This window comes from Pleurodeles waltl, chromosome 5, assembly GCF_031143425.1.
Source record: "Pleurodeles waltl isolate 20211129_DDA chromosome 5, aPleWal1.hap1.20221129, whole genome shotgun sequence".
Lineage (NCBI taxonomy): Eukaryota > Metazoa > Chordata > Amphibia > Caudata > Salamandridae > Pleurodeles > Pleurodeles waltl.
In genome coordinates, this window is record NC_090444.1 from 1,486,756,735 (window position 1) to 1,486,782,669 (window position 25,935).

Below are 25,935 nucleotides of genomic sequence, written 5' to 3' on the forward strand. Positions count from 1 at the left end.
ATGTTATTTTATTGTTTGAAGTATTGGAATCATTTTTATCGATATGTTAAAATCTTTGACGTTGGTAAAGAAAGAAAGGCAAATGCTTCATAGATAATTTCGAGGGGCATCGTTTTATTTCTGCACCTCATCTGCGCCCGCCTAAAAACTGCACGCGCAACAGAAAAATATTTGTGCCAAGAAAGAAGCGGTGAATGCCTATCTCACACAAATGGCACAAAAAGTTGACCATGCGCCGAACGCCAGTAGAAATGCTCCCTTGTTATAATACCCATCGTTCCTATTGGATTTAAGAATCCATCCACACACGAAACCATCAGAGTCGGTGCCATATATCTACCAGTGTACGTCCAACATACCTCTGAGTGTTGCTCAACGTTTCATTTTGATGTCAATAAGAATTTTGGCGAGGGGCTGCAAAAATGTCGAAGGTCAAGCAATGTGTCACGTTCTATCCTGTTTGCTGGCACCTAGCTGGGGTTAATCTTAGGTTAGCGCCATCTCAAAAACTTAATGAAGTCAGAAGTAGCAGCCTCCTAACTGCCGCTCTATCCTCGGGACATGGACATCCCAGCATGTGACGGAGAGGCAAGAGCCGCAGCAACATTTAAAGTGAGCGTACACACAGCTGGCCCTCTCCCATTTATGTCCTTCTGAAGGAGCTCATGACCCAAGACTCTAGGGTCTTCCTTGGATGCACAAGAACGCTTCCGGCCCTCTGTGTAGAGGGACTGCGGTCCCTGCTACTGCCATGCGCCTCAGCCCCCAAGCATCATCGCAAGCCCTCGGATGCGGCTGCTTCAGAGGCCGCCCGTGACGTCACGGCGGAGCATGACAGAGGCTGCAGCCCGTGAGTGTCTCCCCAGTTCTTCAATCCCTACCCTGGGTCTGAGGGGCTGCTCTCCCGGGCCCTCCACTCTGCATACAAACTATCTGGAGTAGGGCAGCAGCAGCAGCCTTTAGGAGGCCGGGTCTGCGAGGGATGGTCCAGGCATCCGCTGGTGAGCTCCATCTCCTCCCCCGCTCCCGGACTCGGGTTCTGAGAGCACCGCACAGCCAGAGGTGCCCTCACCCTCCCTTGACTTGTGCACATATAGGAAAGATGTGTTCATGCCGCCGCCACCGCTGCTGACTCATGGACTAAGGTCCTGCTCATCGCCTGGGCTGGAGGAGGAGGAGGGCTGCAGCCATCAGCGCGGGGGGGATGCTGGGGCGTGCACTGCTTGGCTCCGTGGGATAAACCTGCTCTCACTCTCATCCCTTCGCCTCACTCCCCGCCGGACACCATGATCGCCGCTGCCTTCCTGGTGTTGCTGCGGCCGTACAGCATCCAGTGTGCCCTGCTCCTGCTGCTGCTGCTCGTGGGCACCGTGGCCACAATCCTCTTTTTCTGCTGCTGGCACCGCAAGCTACAGAAGGTCCGGCACCCCATCCGCACCGTGTTCGCGGGACGAGCCAGGCGAGGTAAGGCTCCGGGGGTTCTGCTCCATCACTGCGATGGTGAGGGGTCTGGTAGGCAGGATGCTAGGAAAATACATCTCCTATGCAACATGACTGCCACGCAGTTACCGCCAGCTCTGCTCTTGTGTCATGACACACACTCCTCTGTGAGTCAGTCTCTCTTCAACCAGGTCCCAAAGAAAGTCCTATTGGTAATGTGCCAAGTTGGAATCAGGAATGCGGCATGCCAGCCTCCTCCTACCGTGGAGACAGCAGGAGACGCCCAGAGGTGGGGAGAGGGCTGCCCAGCACTGACACCAGCCAGTGAACTACAGGAACCAGGGTCGGAACGGCCTGTAGCGCAGTCTAACAGTGCCTGAAGGGCTGGTCACTTTTACTTTGGTGCCTAGGCTTGCTTTCCGTTCTAGTCCCACGCTGTCAACAACTTCACTATTCTTCCCAGCAATTGGGTCATCCGAAAGGGTGTCCTACTGCACCAAACCTAGAGATATCAATAACATCCAGTCGACCATCTCTAAAGGGCTCAAGCAGCAAGGCAAAAAAAAATACATGTGCGAAAAGTCAATTATATTTCATACAAGGGTGGTTGGCTAGGTGATGTTATTGTTTGTTGAGGATAGGAAGATATATCCCAAAGAGGAACCAGTGTCTGGCATTGATTGCTTAGTTATCATTTTTGTGGTGGATTGAGAATTTTGTCACCTGATATATCGTCCTTGCTGGAGAGAGTGGTGCATCGCTCTAGCACCATGTAACTAGTTTATAAAACAACGAAAATATATTTTGCTGATGGTTTTTGGTTTCCGGATTTATGCCATATAAACCAGTAGAAGCTGAGCATCACTTGCTCCCCCACGTGTAATCTGCACCTCCGTTTATACGAATCTGTCCTAAAAGCAATTTAGTAGCTTGCGTCAGCCACATCCTTAGTGACTGGTCATCTGGAACTCCCAATTGGGCTATAAAGCTGCCCTTGGAATTAGTCGAGGGCGGTTGAAGGTTTAATGATGGGAATGTGCACCATGCTCGGTAATCCTCACAAATCCTGTCCTGCTGCTGCCCGCCGTTGTTTACAGTTTATCTTTTTTTCTCTTTTCTGCGCAGATGCTGTGCTGAGATATCACCACCTTCGTTCGGAGGTAAAAGTAACTTCTTATTGGTTTCATTATTCAAATGTAAACACTCATGGGCACGAGAGTGATAAGCACAAATGAAACACGGCCACTAAGTGGTCTAAAGTAAAAGCAGAAGTACTGCTAAACATTTGCCTGGTTACAAAAAAAGTGTGGGCCTGGTTAAATAAAGTGTGAGTTTTTTAAAGCCTGGAAACTTTTGTGAAATCAGAAAACAATGGACATGACAGCAGGTAGACAATGCACTCGTCTTTTTCAAAATAAAGGCTGTTTTATTAAACCATAAACGCCGTTTCTTTGGCTGAAATATTTCACCTTCCACATTTCTATGTATAAATCTGTAGAAACATTTTTAAACTAATAATCTTTTCCCAACATACGGAAAAAGGAACATAATATTTTGCTTTCTGTATGTGATAAGCAGTCATACAATACAAGAAGGAAGGAAAATACTCTAGCTTTCAAACTTTAAGTGTAGATAATTCACACTTGTTTCGATTGGGGTGGCACCTTGCAAATACTTTCATGCATGCTTTAAAATTGCCATATCATGAAACATTCCTGTACTTTCAAGTTGTGGCAACCAAGCATAAACTTCGCTCTGGATGTTGATGTCTCACCACTACTAAGAATAATTTGGAAACAATATCTTTTTAGCCTAGTTTCCCTAAAAGTTGGAAAAAGAACTTCCGATATTAGAGACAATTATAAAAATCTAGTCATTACTTTTCACACATAACACCCCTTTTAAACTATATATAGTTTCTGCCCTCAACGTCCCATTTCATTTCTTTTTCCTTCTTGCCCCTTCCAAGTTGGTTCCCAGTATGGCTCAACAGCGGTACTGCAAAAAAAATAAACAATTCTACATATCTCAGAATAACTGGCTGTTGACATGATGATACATCCTATGGATTCATACAGAAGTGGTACCTGGACAGGCCTCAGACATCACTAGTGATAATATAAAGTAACAGCTTTTGCAAAACAAACAACAAAATAAACCCCTTGAGTTATGACATAGTACCTGTTAGAGTACCCGCGGAGGTCTTCTTCCTGCCTCAGGTTCAGAAACCACAAGTGCTCAGGTGAGACCACATCACCATTGTCACCCTCAAAGGTCGACTAAATCTTTGAACTTGTTGATGGAGATAGTAGTCAGAATCATACAATCACAATTCATTGACATAAAACCATAAAGGAATTAAACACTATGAACAATTTGACACAAAATCAAAACTCCAAACTGAATAAAGTTTCAAAGCTTTTTTTCAATCCCAAAATCATTGTCATGTAAATGGTGCACAAAACTAAGCCATAAACATACATAGAAGCCATAGGCTGGCCAAAAAGTCTGAAAAAATTCAACCTACTAAACAGCAATACTGTTAAACGCTCGAAAAGAATGATATAGATTAGCAACAGCACAATATAAACATTATCACCAGGTCATCAAAATAAAGATTTAGCAATCAATTTCAGAGTTGGGCCATCCTTATCACTAACCAGAATTGGGGCTAGCATGTGTGAGAATGCGCTTACACATGTGGGCAATAGCAAAAATAAAAGAAAGATAAAAATAATTTGAAAAAATCAGCTAAGATAACTAACTCTAAAAATATGCTGGTGTAAGTGACTAAGCTAAAAGGAAACAAGAAATCACATTTAATTATACCTCTCCTCATGGACAGCAGTCGGTAATAGTTCATCAGGCAGGACAGTCACCTTCTTCCGGTAACAGTTAAGAGCAGCATCAAGATGGTGTAGAACAAGAGCTGCACATAGGGCTAATCAGCAGTTCAGAATTGGTTGAACATATTAGTACTGAAACCACATTGGGCAATTATGACTATGATGAGAAAACGCATCAGGGGACTTAAAGAAGAGAGGGTGACAATGGACTTAAACAAACACGGAACTGACTCTAAGGAGATCTCAAGATTGACTGAGTAAAGAGAAGGTTCTAAAGTCAACTGACTTTGATTCAAAAAGTCTTCACTAATTAAAATATGCACAATTCATTAATTGGTCCTTCAGGTGGGCACACTTTGGGCGTCAGTTTCAGCATCCAATAACAAGTGGTGGTACCAGCAAGATTGCAACTTTTGAGAATGTTCTCAGGCAAAGTGTGTTGCCATCTTCCTCATTTCTTGTAAGTTCACTGAAATACTACATTTTCTAATAATTTGTTACTTGAGATCCTTTCTCACAATAAACTAAACTAATGTTCTTTCACATGAGAACTCAAAATTTCCTTTCTCGTTTGACAGCTAGAACAAAAACTGCAACATTACCTAAACCTGAAACATGCTGTTCGTCCACAATACAATGGAACATCCAACATTACATTAACAAACTAGAAATTAGTTCAGGTCAGAGGGGACAGAATAAAGAAGTGATTGTCCACTGTTGCTTGCCAAATGAATCTTCCAGGCCTAGTCAAGTTAAGAAGCCTAAATACACATTAATACATTAATTAACCTGTTGCATACCTTACAATCCAAATCGAATATGCAAATCAAATTATTTAATTGCAAACATATTATGCTAAAGCAATTTTAAATGTGCATTTATTTTTCTACACATGTAATTCATATTAATGAAATTCATTTAATTCAACATAAGTGCGTTAAATTCATATTAATTTAATAGTTCTATTCTAATACCCTACATCTCAATAAAACACTCTTAACATTAATTCACTTTAGTAATTCATTTAATATAAATGAAAAACTCTCATGTTAAAAATGTAGGGGCATATTTATGAGCCCCTAGCGCCACCGGAGAAACACTTTTTGTGACGCTCTGGTGGCACTATGTCCTGCGCCGTATTTCCAAGGTGGAGTTAAGCCACTTTTCTGCAGCACGCATAGAAAGAGCAAAATGCCAGACATGATTGTTTATGTGTGGGAAGGTGCCCCTTCCTGCACATAAACAATCATTTCAAAATGATTCTTTGGCATTTCTGTTTGTGCTGCATTATGCAGCACACACCAGTAAGGGACACTTTCCCACACATAAACAATCATACCCCTCAAAGCAGACATCCTTGCTTGATGGTGCAAGGATGCCTGCGTTGGAACTGGCAGCTAAATTTAGCACCAGCACAGGGGACAACACAGAGGTGCCTCGTATTCAATTAAATATGGTGCAGAGCTGCATTGTGAAAATGACGGCGTGTGGTTCTTCCAATTTTGGTGTAGCATCGCGCTCCGTCATTTTCCTTTAAATTTTGGCCATAGTTCTTAAGACAAATGGTGGCCACATGGTTCACCATAAGTCAAACATGCACATTTTACAACTCATTTTATTTTCTCTGTTAGACCTTCAAATGCAGATTAATTCATCACCACATGCTAACTTCTATGCCACTTATTTATTAATACATTTTGATCTCCATCAGTCCCTCCTCTGACTTCTATCTATGCTGTCACAAAACAATATTTCTCATTTACAATGAGACAAAATCAAAACCTTGTAGTTTGGTAACCCATGTGTCTAGGTTTGCAGTAATCATCAGATCTCTTCATTGTCTGGTAATATGTTTCTCATATTCTCCATTTCCATTTTATCCCTCCTCTGTTTATTATTTACTTTTTGTCTTTTCCAGAAATTGTAAGCTTTGTTAAATCCAAGTGCACAAATTATGCACACAGTCACAACCAATAAAGGTTTCAGAATCATTCTCACAAAACCATTTCCCAAGTTCCCAAACCAAGAAATCTTTCACCTATTATCTCCCAAGCATTTTTCTGTTCCAGGTCATTTAAGTCATGTGTCAAACATGTCAGATTGGATAAGTATTTCTTTATCTGCCTACTGTTGTCAGAAATGTACGTGCAGCAGTGCTGTGACTTCAAATCTCGGCGAGCTCTGTTTTCCTTTGCTAAAAAGATGTCTAACGCAAGGTGATTTTAAAGAATCATAGACCTTGACGCAACCATTTCTGTACCCACAAGGAGCATTGCACCTGAAAAATCAGTTTACATCTTATCTGCAATCGTTGATAACTTCCTAATCTTTATGTCATTCAAGATCACACCCACTGATGGAATAACAGCTCCAAAAATACCTCCTGTAGTCTCTGAACCACTTGCTCCTCTTTTAAATCACATTTTAAATCCCCCAATCCCTGCTTGATTGTCAGTGTTGGCCACTTGATCGATTTTTGGAAAAACACTCCTAAATAGCATGTACCATACCAACCTTTTGGTAACTTATAATAAGCATTCTTACCACAGACCACCAGGCACAGCGGGGTCTTGTCCATTTAGCATAAAATCCCATACACACTTATACAAACACATATGTCTGCATTCACTCGTTCCTACAAACTTATTATCAACTTTTAATTGCGCCCTATAGATATACAAAGCTTCCCTACATTTTGTCAATGTAAAGCTAAGCATCCTTGTGCATCAGGTGTGTTGTGAACTGATTTATTTTTGGAAACTATTCCCTTGTCTAGCCCTTTTTTTATCACTTTTCTTCTATCATGTACCTGATTAATAAACTTCTTTTATACTTGTGTAAGAAGACATGCTAGTTATTCTGGTGTGCATATGTTGTGCCAAATGTCAGTGTAGGTTCAAGGAAACCTCCTACTATATCTATGTTCTAAGCCTTTGCAATGCTGATCAAATGCTGATTAATGGTAACAAAAGAGAAAACTAAATCATAAAGTAAAAATACTGAATATACTCCTGATTATACAATCATGTTAGTAATAAACTGCAACTAATCCCATAAATTAGTGGTAGGCTGTGATAAGTTATTCCTTCCTGCACCTATGAAGGAATTTGTGTACACACACATAACAATCACGCACATTCATTGTGCCCAGTTATCAACCTCATACAGAAAACAATAATACACATTGGAAAATAAATCTCCCTTTGTGTCATCTAAATGAAGCAATCACTCCTCTTTATAAAACTTACTGCTTGGATGTTTTCATTCTCTGCATTGGAGTTGCTTTGCTTTGAACATCTCCTTTCATTGAAACACTCATTCCTTTAATTAACAAAATGCACGCAATCATACATACTATTATTAAACCGATGTACACATATTTACATTTACTCTGTTTGCCCTGTCCAGGATTCATGGCTTCTACATAATAAAAAAAGAAAAGGAAAAAATATAAAAAAGGCAAAAGCGAGCAAAGTCACAACAACATTGCCTTTCAAAGTCTATTGGCACTAGTTACAGCAGTTCTCGATCTTCAAGAGCATTCTTCAAGATTCAACTTAAAGCTCTCAGAAATAGTTCAATGTACATTTTCAATAGAACACAATTTGATGAACGTTTGTTGTTATTTCCAGAGTGTAATGTCTTTGTTGATCAAATGGCAAGGTTATTTTAAAACTTAGTTCAAATACAATTTCAAGTTCCCGAATGTTCAACTGCATTCTCACGTCAAAACCAAAGACCATAAACTCGCTCTCCCTTTCATTTGTAACAAGATAGATTCATTTAGGTGAGGAGTATCTGTGACTTGGTACTCTTTTTCTTCTTCTTATAGCACCACCTTCCTCTTCACTTTGATTTGACTCTTCAACCGCTTCTGTTATTGATGGGAGTTTATCAGACACCAGTTCATGGGCATCTGCAAGCCATTTGTCTCCTTTCACAGTTCTCTTCTCGGGAGCAACTACTTTCACAACGTTTGCTGTGCTGGTAGGAGTCAGTTGACTTTGATGGTGCTCTCCGTGCTTTTGTCTGTATCGTTATCTGCATGCAGACTGCTTACACCGTCACCACTTTGCACGCTTTCTGCTTCAGTCACTGGTTCTGTCCTCACAGCTTGGTCGAGCCGGGCTCCTTCTTCATCAGCATTCGCTCTTGCAGGATCAGACTCTGTGTTTTCATGAGGACACAGAATGTTGCGCGTGTGGCTTGCATGGATCCCGTTCGGTAGACCAGCGCACTTTATAGCTGTTGTCGTCACCAAGATGACTTGAAACAGACCTTTCCACTTTGGCTCTAGGCAAGTCGTCCGCACATGTTTTTGAACTATCACCCATTCACCAGCCTATAGGCTGTGGCACTGTTCTTGAGCTGGTTGAACTGTTGCTGCTTCAACCTGATGAGATAAGGAGCAAACTACATCAGCAAGAGCTTTGCAATAATCCACCACTAAGTCATCTGTTATGTTCACAAGTGCATTTGCAGGTACTGCTGGTAGTCTCATTGCACGACTCATTAGAATCTCATGGGAAGATAGCCCTGTCTTCATGTCAGAGGTGCTACGCATGCCCATCAGGACAAGTGGCAATACATCAGGCCATTTTAACGCTGTAAAGGCTCAAACATTTGGCAATCAAGTTTTCAGTGTTCCATTCAATTGCTCCACCAATCCAGATGCTTCTGGTCTGTAACTGCAGTACAATATTTGCTTAATATTCATTGCTGCACACAACAACTTTATGATCTCATTATTAAAATGAGTTCCTCAATCTGATTACAAAGAAGTCAGGAATCCTTACCTAGGTATCAATTCCCTGAGCAGTAGCTTAGCTAAAGTGAGACTTTCATTCCTACGGGTTGGATAATCCTCAACCCACTTGGAAAACACACAAACAATAACCAGCAAGTACTTTAATCCATTGCAGACAGGCATCTCAATGAAATCAAGTTGCATTCTGCTAAATGGACCTCCCAATCTGCCCATGTGGCTCAAATTAGCCACTGTGTGTTTCCCTACGTTCATTTGTTGGCATGTAACACATCTGTGACAAACTGCTTCTGCAACCAATCTAAATCTGGGGCTCAATCGTGTCTGTTTAAAAGTGCAAATCATTGCATCTCTGCTGAGATAAACGTGACCATGATAATATCTAGCCATCGAGTTCCACAAACAATCTGGCAACACAACCTTCCCTTCAGTAGAAATGTAGACATAATTTCCCTCTCTTTGAATACAACCTGCTTTTTTGCAGCTTCTGTGTTCTTCCTCTGTTGCCTCTTCCTGCAATCTCTTAATCTCTTCCCAGGTATCAACCACTGACATCAAGAAATTTTGATTTGTCTCATTGGTGTCACTTTCATTACTCCACTCTTCATAGAAGGTGATGCAATGGAGTGCACAATATCTGGCAATTTGGTCAGCATAGGCATTGCCCAGCGGTACATAATCATTTGACCTCTAGTGGGCCACACACTTAACAACAGCAATCTTCTCAGGTAACCGTAATGCACTCAACACACTATGAATTCCTTCAGCATTTCAAATGGATGATCCAGATGAGGTTATGAAACCTATCTGGTACCATAACTGCCCTAAGTCATGGATGACACAAAATCCATACTATCTGTGAATATTGTCACTTTGAGCTGCTCAGACATGCAGCACGCTCTTGTAAGAGCAACCAATTCGGCTACTTGGGCAGAAACGACTCCTTGAAGCCATGAAGCTTTGACTACTCCTGAGAGTGTGCCAACTGCATAACCTGCTCTCAGAGTACCTTCACTGTCTCTTTAACAGGAGCCATCAACAAAAACAACTCAGTCACTCTTCTCTAAAGCAGTATCCTGTACATCAGGTCTGGGTTTGGGGCACAGATCAGTAACATTGAGGCAGTCATGTTCCATTTCACTAACATCATTTGAATCCTCAAAATTTACAGGCATAAATGTGGCGGGATTTAAGAACGCACTCCTCTTAACTGTTACATTTGCAGATCCCATTATCAATAACTCATAACGGGTTAGACGGGCATTGGACAAATATTGGATCTTGGAACGGCTCAAAAGTATTACAACTGAATGTGGGACATAAAGAGTTAAAGAGTGTCCCATCAAAATGCCTTTTCATTGACTGATGCTTACACCAGCACTCATTACGGCCTTTAAACAGCTGGGCAAAGCTGCAGCTACAGGATCCAATAAGGTGGAAAAATATGCCACTGGCCTGTTCATTCCTCTGCGTAACTGCATCAAAACAGAAAGAGCACAACCATCATGTTCATGGCAAAACAATGGAAACCATTTCATGTAGTCAGGCATTTCTAAGGTTGGAGCTCTGCACATACTCTCTGTCAACTTTGTGAAAGCTTTCATGCACTATTCATTAAAGGGAACTGGGTCTGCAACTTCTTTGTGTGTCAGCTTCTGCAATGGCTTGGAAATCGCTGAAACATTGGGGATTCACTGGCGACAGTAGCTCACCATTTCCAAAAATATTCTAACATCTCTCTGTGTAACTGGGGGATTCATTTGAATAATAGTAGCAACTCCCTCTTGGGACACTTTCCTTGCACCTTTCTCAATTTGATGACCCAAATACTTCACTTCTTCTGGCAATACTGTAATTTAGCAGGGTAAACCTTATGCCCATTTTTGCCTAAATGATTCAATAACACTATGGTATCTTGTCTGCCCGCTTCGTGTGTATTAGATGCAACCATCAGGTCATCAATGTACTGCACTAAAGCAGACTGCAGTGGCATGTTCAAAGATTCTAAATTCTTCTTCAGGTTCCAATAAAAAATGGACGGAGATTCCAAAAACCCCTGTGGAGTGCGGCACCATGAAAACACATGGTAGCCAAATCGGAAAGAAAAGAGGAACTGACTATCCTCATGCGAAGGCACTGAGAAAAATGCTTGAGACAAATCAATAACGGAGAACCATTCTGCTTCACATGGAATTTGAAATAAAATTACTGCTGGATTTGGCACTATGGGACAACAGGATACTACAATTTTGTTCACCTTACTCAAATCCTGAACTATGCAGTATTGTATTGTATTGTAATAGTATTTATATAGCGCTTACTATCCCTGAAGAGGTGTCGAAGCGCTTTTCGGTGAGTAGCACGCTACTCCGGGACCCAACAAGAATTAGTGATGGATTAGTATTGGGAAATATGATCTGCCATTTGGCTTTCTCAATCCCATGATTAGAGAATTACATGGGCTGCCCATCACTTCTTTCAGAACTCCCTGCTCATCAAAATCTGTAATTACTGAGGTAATTCCTTCAATCATTCTTCAGGAGTCATAAGATACTTTGGCGTTCTAAGGAAAACTGAATTTGGCTTTACAGTCACTTTGACTGGTTCAACACCTCAAATAAGTCCACTATGTTTTCCAGAGCGATCCCAAACTCTCAGTGTTACAGTCACTTGTAATTCATCAGGCAAGTCTTTAACTGTCTTGATAGGAAACAATGTAATTTAAGGATACGGCTCATCAGTTTGACTGGAAGTCTCATCATTAATATTGGTTTGAATTTCTATTCCTTCTTATGCACAAGTGATGGAACATTTTAATTTGCATGGTAAGTCTCTTCCTAACAGACTCACAGGACTTGAATCACGAACTACAAATCGGTGCAAACCCTCAAATGTTCCTATTTTAAATGGAATGGGCTCTGTAATGGGGTTTACCAAATGCTGGTTTGCTACTCCTACAACCTGAACTGTTTTTTTCTGAAAGGGGCACATTAGGGACTTGAACTGACAGTGGAACGAGTTGCTCCAGTGTCAACCAGGAATGAAACAATCATGACCCATAACACTTGCATTCACATGAGGACCACACTGATCTACCTCCAACGAGGCAGCAACACACACTCTTCCTCTTCTGAACTCTCTCTCACACATTCTTCACTCATTTCTTTATCACGGAAATTAATACATGGGTTTTGTGTGATTAACTGATTTGCTTTTGCATTTGTATTTACTCTTTGGTTCACATTCTGCTGAGGAACCATCACCTGTTGCTGTGTCATCAGAGCTTGTGGTATATGCATTTGCTGTGGGACATGAATTTGCTGTTGGGGTAATTGTTCTTGTTGCTGGGGAACCTGCATTTGGACTGCTCCAGTAGAAACATTCATGTTTTGATTTTGGGCATTTGAACTCTTTGATTTTGAAATTGACTGTTGTCAACCATCTGTGCGACACCACCACCTTGCACCAAATTATTCACATTACTATAGGGACACTCCTGCTTCCAATGGCCGACGCAGCTGCATGCATGACAAGGCAGCATTTTCTTCATGTTCTGAACAGCAGTCACATTCGCATTCGGATCTACTCAAATTCCATAACCTCTACCTCTGAACTGAGGGAATATATTGCCCTTTTGTTGCATCCCTTGAATTCCACCTCAATTTCTAATACCCTGTGATCTCTGCAAACCCGCTGCTGGGGCAGATTTAATCTGCATCACCATTATCTTTTCCTTCAACCTCTTCTTCTTCAAAACAATTTCATCATGGCAGTACTTTGCATATTGCAATACTTCATCCATCAACTTTCCTTGCAGGCAAATAAAATGATTCTGAATCATATTGCTAATTTCAGACCTCAATCCTTGAACAAATATGAACACAAAATGATTCTTGTCTCTCAGTTCAATAATTTATGTGCCACTATATTGTCTGAATGCTTTCAGCAGTCTCCTTTGTCTCCTGAGATGTCCTGTCAATTCTTTGCCAATCAATCACCTTGTAATAGTTTTTCATCACCTCTTCAGACAACACACCTGTTACCGCATCTCTTGGCGGCTCCCGAGTTGGCCCTCTTACACTCAACCCACAAATCTGTGGAACCACAATCTCAACTAAAGTATTCAAATCCTTTGCAAGCTTGATGAACCTCTCTGTTTGCTGGTCCCATTCCACTGGTTTCTCCCTCAACTTTGGGTAAATGATAGTATGTTGTTCTGCTTTGCTTCAGATGGAGAGGAAACAAAATGAAAGGAATGCAAAGAATGTGGCAGTCTTAGTCTGAGTAATGATTTTTATAAGGCAATTCCTAAGTTTCATAAAAGAAAGAATAACATGAGCTTTCATTTCAAATGCAGCAACACACATGCATTTCTAAAAGTAATCACAGCAGTAGAATAATAATGATCACAGAAACAAAGAAAATGCAATACTTCAACAATGAATATGTATTCATTCATGCACACTGCAAAGCTAAAAAAGAAGAATTAAAAATGCATCACCATAGGGCTTGACACCGACTTCATCCCTTTGTCTGACGACTTCAGGTCATAGAACCCTGGACAACCGAAACAGGAGGGAGACCACCTGCAATGGGATTATTTTCTGGGCAAGGCATCCCTTCCCAGAGGAGTTCCTTCTTCTATCAGTTGTCAAGCTTCCTCACCTTATATACTTTAAACAAACTTAAGAGGAAGCTTCTAGAAACCCCCCTCCCTTTGAGTAAGTTGTGAAATTCATGAGTTGGCTATTTAAGGTCAGTGTTGAGAAAACACACATCAGACTGACTAAATCTCACAGTGTTTTTCCAAGACCGAGCTGTACCCTGCTCTATCATAAACATTCTCAGCCTGGTACCTGTTTATGTTCAGTGCCCCACCATGTTTTGTTCCTTTCCCTTGTGAGAAGAGCGAAAACAGGTTAACCGGCTGTGCACAGAAAAATACCTGCGCCACAAATGTGATGGTGTTTGAAGCTAAGCTCCAAGTGACATGAACAAAATTCCCTCCCGGAATTTCCTTCTTCTGCATCATTTTTACAGTTCCCTCGGGCTGCTGTACATCATTTCAATATGCAGTTGGCCTTTTCTCCTGATTTCTTTGCCCATCTGCCGTCCCATTTATTTAATGCTCCCCACATGTGAATGCTCTGAGTTAATTCCTTAATGTGAATTTTCATTCCGGGGGATCTCATGTTTGTAATATCTCCCAAGTCAAATTGTAATCTGTAACTCTTCTTCAACTGCTTGGACTTATTCATTTTGATTTCTTATTTCTCAGCCAAAGTAGCTAATTTCCCATACACCTGTCCTGCTCGAAGAGTAACATCCTTGCACATTAAGCACAATAGATTTTCATTGTAAGAATCTAAAATGTCCAATTCATGTGTTCCCTCAATCAGCTCATTTAATTCCAATTTTAACTTAGCCATGTTAAATGTCCTTTCTCCCTCAGGAATGTTTCCTGGAACTTATGCTCCACTCAAACTATCTAACCATTCAGTCAATTGTTGGGCTGTCAATCCTTGTAAACTAATGTTAGTATGTCTATCTCGGGGCATAAACTGTAAAACATTGCATGGAGCTCTCATAGCCTACTCTTGCACCATCACAGATGAACATGTAGAACATGGGGGACATGTTGCATTAATCAGTGGACCAACTCCAATATGTGTCTTGTTCAAATGAAATAATTCATAGGTGTCATTGCTGGCACGATAGTGCTCAGTCTCTCCATTTCTGTATTGGGTCCGAAAGGTGAATTCATTACTAATACTGGATTTGGAATCTGAGGACCACTCTCATTATTACCCTGGACATACAACGGGGCTACTGGACCGATGGTTACAGAAACTGTTAAAGCTTTTGGTCCTGACAAATTCGACTGACTTTGTAGGAATATTAATCCTTTACTTTGGCCAGTTAATACTGTACCAAAAGCTTGATTTGACTGATTTGGGGCAATATTCTGCGGTGTAGCTACTGGGGAGTACATAGGTATGGTCTGCCTCTGGTTCACAATTTGTGCAGGGGTCTGTAAATAAGATGTGGACTCAAATTGAGTAATTCCTGCATTCTGGATTGTCTGTGGCATAACTGGAACTGTGACTTTCTTAGCAGTGTAAACAAGTGGAACTGCTGAATAAACCACTGGCACATGTGCAACTTTAGCAGTAGGTACATTTGGAGTCATCTGAATCTGACTTTGTGCAACTGGAGCTGTGGCAACTCTCTGGAATACATTCTGATTCATTGATGTGACTGCATTATATGGTGGGGACGATTTTGCAACAACTGCATCATAAATCTATCCACTGAATCACTCTCAGTGTCTGCTACCCTTTTATTTTCACCTAGTCTGTTCCGGTTCTTCTTCAGATTGCTTTTTGGCTTTAGATCTAACACTTCCTTCGCCTTCCTGAGTAATTGCTGGGAATAAATTCACTGCATGCAATGTATCTGCTCTCCACATTCTCTGCTCCTCATCTCATCTAGCTTCCGCTAGCCTCTTTTCTGCTTTACTCATTCTCCTTTCAAATGTCTGCTACCAAAGACTGTTAGAGCGCCCAGTGAGGTTTTCTTCCTACCTAGGGTTCAGAAACCACAAGCGCTCGGTGAGAGTACATCACCATTCTGACCGTCAGAGGTCGACTAAATCTTTGTACCTTGTTGACTGAGCTAGTAGTCAGAATCATACAATCACAATTCATTGACATAAAACTATGAACAATATTAAACCCCATGAACAATTTGACACTAAATCAAAACTCCAATTTGAATAGTTTCATAGCTTTATTTCAATCCCAAAATCAATGTCATGTAAATGGTGCACAAAACTAAGTTATAAAGATACATAAAAACCATTTGCTGGCCAAAACGTCTGAAAAGATTCAACCTACTAAACATCAATACTGTTAAACACTCGAAAAGAATGATATGGATTAGCAACAACACAGTATGAACATTATGACCAGGTCTCAAAACAGACGATGGTGACATCAGTAAATCATCAAAATACAGTTTTAGCAATTAATTTCAGAGGTGGGCCATCCTTATCACTAACCAAAAGTGGGACTAGCGTGAGTGGGAACGGGCTACCACATACGAGCAAAAGCAAAAATAAAATAAAGACAAAATCATTTGAAAAAAATCAGCTAACTATGATGACTAACTCTAAAAATATGCTGGTGTAAGTGACTAAGCTAAAAGGAAACAAGTAACCACATTTAATTATACATTTTCTCATAGGACAATAGACAGCAATAGTTCATGGGGCAGGACGGTTCTTCCAGTATCTGTTGAGAACAGCATCCCGATGGTGCAGCAAAAGCTTACATTTTTCAAAAACAAACACAGATTTTGTACCGCAATGCCATATTTTCTTTTTTTTTGTTCTATGCTTATTAAGTATCTAGATAACAGCTTGTTATTTATGTCAAGTACCCACATGTACTTATGCCATACATGGACAGATTCTGACTTTCATGCACTATTTTGTCAGCCCAAAGTTGTACTATTTCTGATCCGGAGGAGCACATCTTATGGCAAGAGGACCATTATGTCACAGTCAAGAAAACACTCCCTTCACACTACAAAAACATGCAGACCTGCACTCATACACAGACATTTCCTCAAACAGAGATGCAGCTGTACACCCGCAGGCATGCAAACACATGTAAACACACACATACTCAGAAACAAACCTGCTCTTTAAGGTCTTACAAACACATCCTGAAACAGGGCAGCAGCATGGACATCCAGAAACTGTGAATATTGACAGCTTCTGCTTTTCCTGCCTGGAGTCCTGCCACCTCTGCTAACTGCTGAAGAAGAAATACAGCCTCTGCTAATAGCCATACCAGGGAAGGATTGAATGCTATTTGCATGTGTGAGTACTGATCCATACACCACCTTTCCCGCAGGGGAGCATGGCTATGTAAGTTAGAGGCAGTCACTAGCTAAGCTGATAACCTGAATTCGTCCACTAATGGCCATAAGTGGTGACTGCAAATTTGTGGGGCCCACCCACAGCACCCTAATCTAGCTGCCACTTCATAAGACTCATTGAAACGATACCCATTGGGATGGCAACATCTACTATCTATGATCATAGAATCACATATAATGCTCTCCAGGTCAGGATAGGAGTATTGGACTATAGACACAACTAGAGTTACTATATAATTTATACAATGTGTGTATTATACTGTCTTCCATATGAAGTTTGAAATGTATACTATAGGAACACAACTAAAGTTAACTAATCATTTACATAATTTATACAGTGTGCTGTCTGTGACCATGGAATTAAATAGAATGATCTCCAACTCAAAGTTTGTGTATAGATTACAGAGATAGAGATAGATTTATTACATCACTCAGAGAACTAATTTCTGCACTCCCATTACTACATCCTACTAGAATTTACTGGCAGGGAGATGTCGGAGGCAGAACCTGTTATCTGTGATCTAATAACAACCTTGTCAAACTACTTATAGAGGCACAAAAAGACTCTCCTAATACAAAAATCTCTAGTCTAATTTGTGCCAGAGGTGCTAGACGTGGATGAACAGACGATATCAAGTGTTAGAAACCCACCTAACAGACAGAGGGAGAGTGTGACTGAAAAGACTTGCGGCTAATGTCATATTACCTCAACAACCTAGTCATAGAGATCGTAAAAGGGCAACAAAAGATTTCTTAAAAGTACCTGTGTCTCACCTTTTGATGAAATAGGCCATAATCAAAGGCTTCTTTCTAGGAAGTGTTTGGATGAATCAAGGGTTAGGCAGCCTTTGTTGTGTGTGTGTGTTCAGTATACCCCGGAGTGATTTCCTACCTGCACTTCAACACTGGATAATACAAGTGCTGTTGAAGTGGGTAGGTAGATGAAAAAAATGAGGTGGAAGCAGACCATAGAAGTGGATTCACTTCCAGTCAAGTCCTGCCCCTATGATCCTCAAATGAGAGGCCGCCCTTTCTGGAATAACAAAAACAGTTCCAGGAAAGTACACCACAAAACAAAAAGGGGGCTTGGATGTAGGTGGACCATTGAAGGTGCATGCTCACCGCAGGGAACTGACCTACTCAGCTGCTGGGTTCTGAGGTGGGAATGTCCAGAGTGGAGAAACCAGGAAGAGTGAAGCATGCATTGTGGTTGGCCACTGCTTCTTCTTCAGGCTAGGATTTCCATCCTCTAGGGTTTGGTTGTCAGCTCTGGTCCTCTACCTTGTGGAGGTTCAGATATGTGGCTTAGTTGAGATGTTCAGGTCCCTTCTATTCCAGTTCTTGGTTTTCCAGCCCTCACCTCAGTCTTCTTTCTGTATCTTTGTATTTGGAAAGTGATGAGAATTCATGCCATCCTTGCTCCTCCATGAGAGAAACAGAGGAGTTGAATGGAACATTGTGAGAACGGTTTACATTCCTAGTACCAACTGGTTAGTTTCTTGGAATAGTGAGTCATTTATCAACTTGGACTACTTTGACACAAAGCATTATCAGGGATCAAGTAGGACACACTATGACAGATGCCTTAAACATTTTGTCTAACATAGCTTCTGCACTAGTGTAGGAAAATGTTAGTTTTTGTGTGGTCACCCCATCTTTGGTAGATGTTGGTGCTATTTTCTCACTCTGCACACTGGGACACAGCTGTCCAGTGCCCAATACATGTAGTCAGACCCCTAAAAACATGTTAAATTGACTAAATCCCTCATTGGCATATATTTAACATACCCATAGGTCTGTAGTATATGGTACAAAGTGTATCCAGGATCTATAAGTAACTTGTTTATAGTGGACTGCCCAATTCTGTGCCACCACTAAAGTGGCAATGCAAAGCATGCCTGAAGGTCTGCCAAAATCCACTTTTAAATATTTATTATTCACCCCTAAGCAGGCCTTAAATACTCATAAGTAAGCAACGCCCTCTACTCCGGCACCTCAACTAAGAACATAAAAAAAACTTCAACTCATCCAGAACGCTGCCGCCAGTCTCATTCTGGACCTCCCTCACCAAGAACATATCTCCCAACACCTGAGGACCCTCCACTGGTTACCGGTCGAGAAGCAAATCACCTTCAAGCTTCTCACCCACACGTACAAGCCCATACACAATGCAGGACTAGCCTAACTGCACCACATCTCTCCTGCCACACCCCGCCAGATCCCTCCGCTCCACCCAGATGGCCATAGGAACCATCCCTCGCATCCGCAAAACTACTGCCGGAGGGCGATCTTTCACCTACACTGCAGCAAATAGATGGAACAACCTCCCCCTGAACCTCAGACAAGTATGAATTTATTAGATTTAGGGGCTCATTATGAACCCGCCAGCGGCGGCAAATACTGCCACCAGCATGGCGGTCTGAACTGCTATGTTATGAACACAGGGAGCGCTGCCTGTGGTGGCCCTCCGCCACCACCAGGCTACCGCTGACAGGGAGCCTGACGTTGGCGGATATCATTATCTGACAGGGCAGCGCTGCCCTACAGGTGATGAACTCTGTTTCCTCCAGCCTTTCCCTGGTGGGTTCCCCCGCCAGGAATAGGCTGGCAGAAGGGGTGCTCAGCACTGCGCATGCATTTGGCATGGGCTGTGCAGGGGCCCCTGTGCAGTGCCCTGTAGGGCAGGAATCAGGCAGTAATCTGCGCGATGGGTGCTACTGCACCCGCCGCACTGAGACATTGACGACGGCTCCATGTGGAGCAGTTGGCAATGTCCTGGCCCAGCAGAATGTTTGTAATTCGGCCGGCGGGGTCTCAAGAGGGCTGCCGGTCTATGAAAAGACCGCCAGCATGAACATGGCGGGGTTTCCCGCTGTGTTCATAATAAGCCCCTTAGTACCTGTATCAAGTTTATAATATTGTTAAAATTGCATATAGCTTTAAAATATTTTCATGAATACAAAATATAATATTAAATTATACATTAAAATACATAATACAGATAAAATACATGATTATTATCTGATGCAAATTTCTAGTACACAATACAACACAATATAAAAATATAATTATTAACAAATAAAATATATAGAACATATTTTACATTTAATAAACCATCATGAATAATTATGAAAATAGGTGATACAATTTAATGTTTTTAAAATACTAAAACACACAACAAAAATATAAAATAAGCAAATAACATTGGAAAAATGATTAAAATATAAAAAATGTATTTAGACACATAGGGGGTCATTCCTACTTTGGCGGGCGGCGGTAGCCGCCCGCCAAGCGGGAACCGCCACTTGGCCGCTCTGCGGTCAAAAGACTGCGGAGGCCAATCTGACTTTCCCGCTGGGCCGGCGGGCGCCCGCCAAAGGAGCGCCCGCTGGCCCAGCGGGAAAGGCCCTGCAACAATGAAGCCGGCTCCTAATGGAGCCGGCGGAGTTGCAGGGGTGCGACGGGTGCAGTTGCACCCGTCGCGATTTTCACTGTCTGCAAAGCAGACAGTGAAAATCCTGCTGGTGCCCTGTTAGAGGGCCCCTACACTGCCCATGCCAGTGGCATGGGCAGTGCAGGGGCCCCCAGGGGCCCCACGACACCCGTTCCTGCCAGCCTCTTCCTGGCGGTGAAAACCGCCAGAAACAGGCTGGCAGGAAGGGGGTCGGAATCCCCATGGCGGCGCTGCAGGCAGCGCCGCCCTGGAGGATTCTCCCAGCCGGGGGAAATCCGGCGGGAAACCGCCGGACCCGGCTGGGTGACCGCGGCTTTACAGCCGCGGTCGGAATAGCTAAGGAAGCACCGCCAACCTGTTGGCGGTGCTTCCGTGGTCGTCGACCCTGGCGGTCGATGACCGCCAGGGTCAGAATGACCCCCTTAGTGTGTGTCAGGGAGACAGGTTTCCAATTCTAATTCTAATATATCAAAAACTGGGGAAACGGCATACATTGGGGAGAAGGGTTCAATTTCTTATTCTAACGTCAGTGCATACGTTTGGTGGGGGGGGGAGATTTACTAATCTAACTCCATCCTAACACACATTTGGCACTGCTCATAAATGGGGGTATCAGCTGGAGCATTCTAACAGCAATCTCACAAATGATGGGTAAAATGCATATTTTGGAGGCTGAGTCAGACTTCCTATTGTCATTCCAGTCAAACAAACACTGTGGGAAAGTGCATACAATTGGAGGCAGGGGGAGGTTAAGTTTAGTAATGTAGCTCCAGACTCAAAAACACTAGGAAACATTCATACATTGGGATCCGAGGGGTGTCAAATCTACTATTCTAACTCCAGTTTAACAAACATTGAGGGGGCAGGCTTAAAATTCTAACTTCAATCTGATTAGGATTGGGGAAAGAGCATACGTTTGGTGGGAGCAAAGGACAGATTTACTATTCTAACTCCAGTTACATAACCATTGAGGAAAGTGCACACCTTGGCGGTGGTGGGAAGGGGGGGGGGAGCAGATTTAATATCTTAACTCCTGCCTAACAAACACTGGGGAAAGTGCATACATGGAGGTGGGGGTGGGAGATTTACTATCATAACTCCATCTTAATAAACATTTAAGGAAGTACATAAACTGGTGGCAGTAAGGTTTACTATTGTAACTTCTATCTAAAACATAGGGGGCAGTGTGGATTTACTATTCTAACTCAAGTCTAACAAACATGGTGGAATTTTCATCCATTGTATGAGTTAGTTTTCCTATTCTATCTTCAGTCCAACAAACATTGGGCAAAGAACATACTTTAGGTTAGTCAGATTCAATAACCCAAATAGTATAAGTATGCATTTAAAATTATTTGAAAATGCAAATAAAACATTTTTAAAATCTAAATTTCAAATAACAATCATGAAATTTCAAAACATTATTACAGCACCTTTCAAAAATTTACAAATATGTCCCAATTGTTAAAAAAAAAAACTACTCAAGCTACTTAATAAAATATGTAAATTAAGCAATAAGCCACAAACTCTTACATAAAAAACACAAGCCATAAATTCCTCCTAGCATCACAAAATGGTTCTTTTTGCATGGTTGCCACCATTTTGTATGGACTGATGCCGCTGTTTTTTTAACTCTGCACACTGGGGCACAGCTATCCAGTCCCAAGCGTATGTGCTCTGACCCACTAAACATGGCAGAATTGGTTAGCTCCTAATTGCATATTTAACGTAACAGTATATGGTGCAAGAAATAAGCCAGTGGCACGGATGTCACCTTTGGATTGCAGTACATATTATGCCATACACTATTGTAGAATGGCCATAACAACTGAGATCAGCCTTACCTGTCTAGCTAGACTGCTCCAGCTTTTGAACCTGCAGACAAACCTGTAAAGATAATCTCTTTTGACCGAAGATAAACGTACTTATTCATTTGGGTGCTGTCGACATGCTGGAGCCGTCCATAGCACCAATGCTCAGGTGCTGAGGACAGCTCCAGCATGTCCTGGCACTTAAGCAAGAAGTCCATCTGGTGCTCGCACCAGAGGGATTTATTTTTCTATTTTAAGCCTCAGCTGTTGGTGAAGAGCTTCCCCATCTAATGCTCTTACCCCAAAACCAAGGCTGTTTTTTTCTGTGTAATGATGATTGTCGTGCATGGCACGCTGACGTCATTACACAGAAAGTTAAAGTAAAATGAGTCAATTGGCATATCTCAGGCCCCAAGCACCAATTTGACTGGGGGAGGTGCCAATGGAAAGGGCATAATCTCCCATTCCCTCGCAGATCTCTGCTTGGGGACTGCCAAATGAGGGTGATCCCCAAGCAGGGATCCTCTCACTGGACCTCAAGGATTATTTTTTGAAGGAGGGGAGTACCTTCCCCAACAATGGCCTAATGCTCCCCGTAGGCCCAAAAGTCTATCTGTCCCATGAGGGCAGATTGGAGGTTACACTGTCAGGGCCTCATTACAAGTTTAGTGGACGTGAAGACCCAGCCGCCGAACGTCTGACGGGGAGGTTGCCACCATGCTAGATACCTCCCTGCCAGGCCCATTACGAAACCAAGGTTCCACCCATCAGCCCAGGAGGAAAGTGGCGGCAGCATAGTCACCGGCTCGTAATCAATGCAGAGGCAATATTGCCGCCGCAAGGGGCTCCAGCAGCCTTGCAAGGCTCACTGTGTGCACTGCAGACAGTGAGCATTGTGAGGGTGCTGGATGGGGGGACCCCTGCACCTGTTCTTCACCAGCCTTTTCATGGCGGTGATACTGTCATAAAAAGGCTTGAGGAGAACCAGGTCATAATCAACAGGGTGGCATTTCATGCAGCGTCGCCCTGGCTGATTCTGACCTCCGCCACTGTCAGCCCGCCGGTATCATTGATCTCAGCAGTGACGGTGGTACCCTGGTGGTCTGACCACCAGGATCGTAATGTGGCAGTCAGACCGCGATGTTGGCAGTGTTGAGACCACTAGCCTCATAATCAGGACCCTAATCTGTCCTTAGGGGGGGCAGAAAGTGCACTAGACACCAGGGATTTTTATATGGGAATAAATGGGTGGGGGCAGCCCCCCCAGGCATCAGGCCTCCACCAAATAAACCCTAGCAGTCTTTCTGCCCTGTGTTTGAGGCAGATAGAAGGTGTTTTCCTCCAATCTGAGCCTGATTGGGGCAAAACGCCAATTATACCACTAGGGAGCGGATTTGTGTAGGGAGAGGCCCTCTCATAATGTGATAGTGTTACCCCCTCCCTTCAGGCCCAAAACTCTTTCTGACTCCCCCAGGGGCAGATTGGAAGATACTACCTCCAATCTGCCTCCTGGGGGTAGAAAGCCCACTCGACACCAGTGACATTTAAAGGGAAATAATGGGATGGGGTGGCCCACCCAGGCATCAAGCCCAGCCCCCACCCCCTCCCAAATATTCCCCAGCAGTCTTTCTGTACCCTGTCAGGGGATGATTGAAGGTGTTTACCTGCAATCTGCCCCCAGTTTGGAGCTGAGAGCCCATTAGATCACCAGGGTCTGGAATATTCGGGGTGGAAGTGCCCCTCTCACAATGGCTAGTGCACCCCCTCCCCCGGCCCAAAAAGTATTTTTGCGCCACTGGAGGGGTGAGGAGATTAAGGGTTGTTATCTCCAATCTGTCCCCTGGGAGGCAGAAAAGCCACTAGACACCAGGGATTTTGTACAGGTCTATAAATGGGTGTGTGAGGCCACACGTCTGGCCTGGCCTCCAACTCCGATATGACGATAACAATCTTTCTGCCCCCTATCAAAAGATAAGAGGCCTTTAACTCCAGTCTGCCCTTCTGGGGGGCAGAAAGCCCACCAGACACCAATCCGATTTTTTCATGCTATATAGTAAAGGGGTTGGAGGGTGTTCCCCAACAATCTGCCACAGGCAGCTTAGAAAAACGTGGTGCCCATTCTGGACTAGGGGAAAGGTGTTAGGCATTGGTGAGCTGCCCCACCCCTTTTTTATGTTTGGAAATATATTTTCCTAGGGGGGACAGTTGCACCTATTCTGGGGTGGGAACAAGACGTAATGCTTAGGTACGCCACCACACTCCACTCCACCCCACCCCACTCCATTTATGGTTTTCTTTTCTGAATATTTGTCCCCTATTATTGCATGGCCTTTCAGTGCCTTGGAGGAAGATTTTGGGTAAACACGATCAATTCATCCTGGGGGGTGGGGGCAGAAAGACTGATGTACCTATTACTGAGTAGTAGCAAGGTATGATGCACAGCAAGAAAAGGGTGTGGGGTGGCTCACCCAGGCATCACACATTGATCCTACTACAGAATAGGTGCTTCAGTCTCTCTGCCTCCCACCCCCACACCCACCCTGGAGTGGATGGAGGGTGTTTAATGAAATTCCTCCTCAAGGGGACAGAAGGCAGTACACCATGATCCTACCCCAGAATAGATGCATCAGTCGTTCTGAAACTAAAATTGCACATTTCCCTTGTATTTCTGTGACAGAAACCTTTGAAAACCACCAAGATCCACAAAATGGCTACCGCACTGCCTTTTCCCACTTGTACCAATAATAATGTTACCCCTCTTCTGTTGCTGGACCTAATATTTGTAATACAAAATTTCCCAAAATGCAATGTGGAGAATTTGGCAATATTGGTAGCTCCAGTGTTTGAAACGAGGCTTTGTGGTTACAGAGGGGAACATACCAAACTCAGACATTTCTGAAAACTTGACATCTGGAGGAGTTCATGTGGTGTGCCTCTCATGGATCCCACAACATTTTCTTACCCACAATGCCGTGCAAATCTCAAACTTTGTCTTGAGTCAAACATTTGTATTGCATTTCTGTGACGTAACCTTCTGGAAACACCAGGGATCCACACAATTCTTACCACCCAGTGTTCTCCCACTTGTCCTGATAAAAATGCTACCCAACTTCTGTGTCTGGGCCTAGTGCCTCCAGCAGGCACAAGTCAAACCAGGGTCAATGTGAGTTGCTCTGTGAGACTCACTTTGACCTTGGTTTGATGTGTATCTGTCATAGGCACTATGCCCAGCCACACAAGTGGAGTAGCATTTCTATCAGGGCAAGTGGAGCAATGCTAGTTGATGTAAAATTTGTGGGTTCTTGCTAATTGCTGAAGTTTAGGTAACAGAAATGCAAGGAAAATGTGCAATTTTAGACAATGTTTGAGGTTCACAGCGCATTGTCGGTAGGAAAACTTTGTAGGATAAATGCAAGGCAATGACCTTTGACTCCACTAGGTGTTTAGTTTTCAGACATTTCTGGATTTAGTAGGTGTCCCCTGATGACTATCAATTCCAAGCCAAAAAAATCACTGCTACCTCCATTGCCAAATCAGATAGATTTTGTGATAGGAAATTATGAAGTCTCCACGTTGTATTTGGGGCTTTTCCTGTTGCGGGAATTAGGCCTACCCACACAAGTGAGGTATCACTTTTATGGGGAGACTTGGAGGAATGGTAGGTGGTAGCAAATT

The 25,935-nt window shown here is 42.9% G+C and overlaps 1 protein-coding gene across 1 annotated transcript in view; it reads left to right on the top strand.

The window, feature by feature from the left end:
- Positions 1-826: 826 nt before the first annotated feature.
- The window catches only part of DST (dystonin), a 1,789,835-nt gene continuing 1,764,726 nt past the window's right edge, over positions 827-25,935 (top strand). The window contains exons 1-2 of the mRNA XM_069235771.1: positions 827-1,464; positions 2,566-2,600. Coding sequence (XP_069091872.1) covers positions 1,287-1,464; positions 2,566-2,600 — 213 coding nt within the window. The 5' untranslated portion in view covers positions 827-1,286. The remainder of the gene's footprint in view (positions 1,465-2,565; positions 2,601-25,935) is intronic.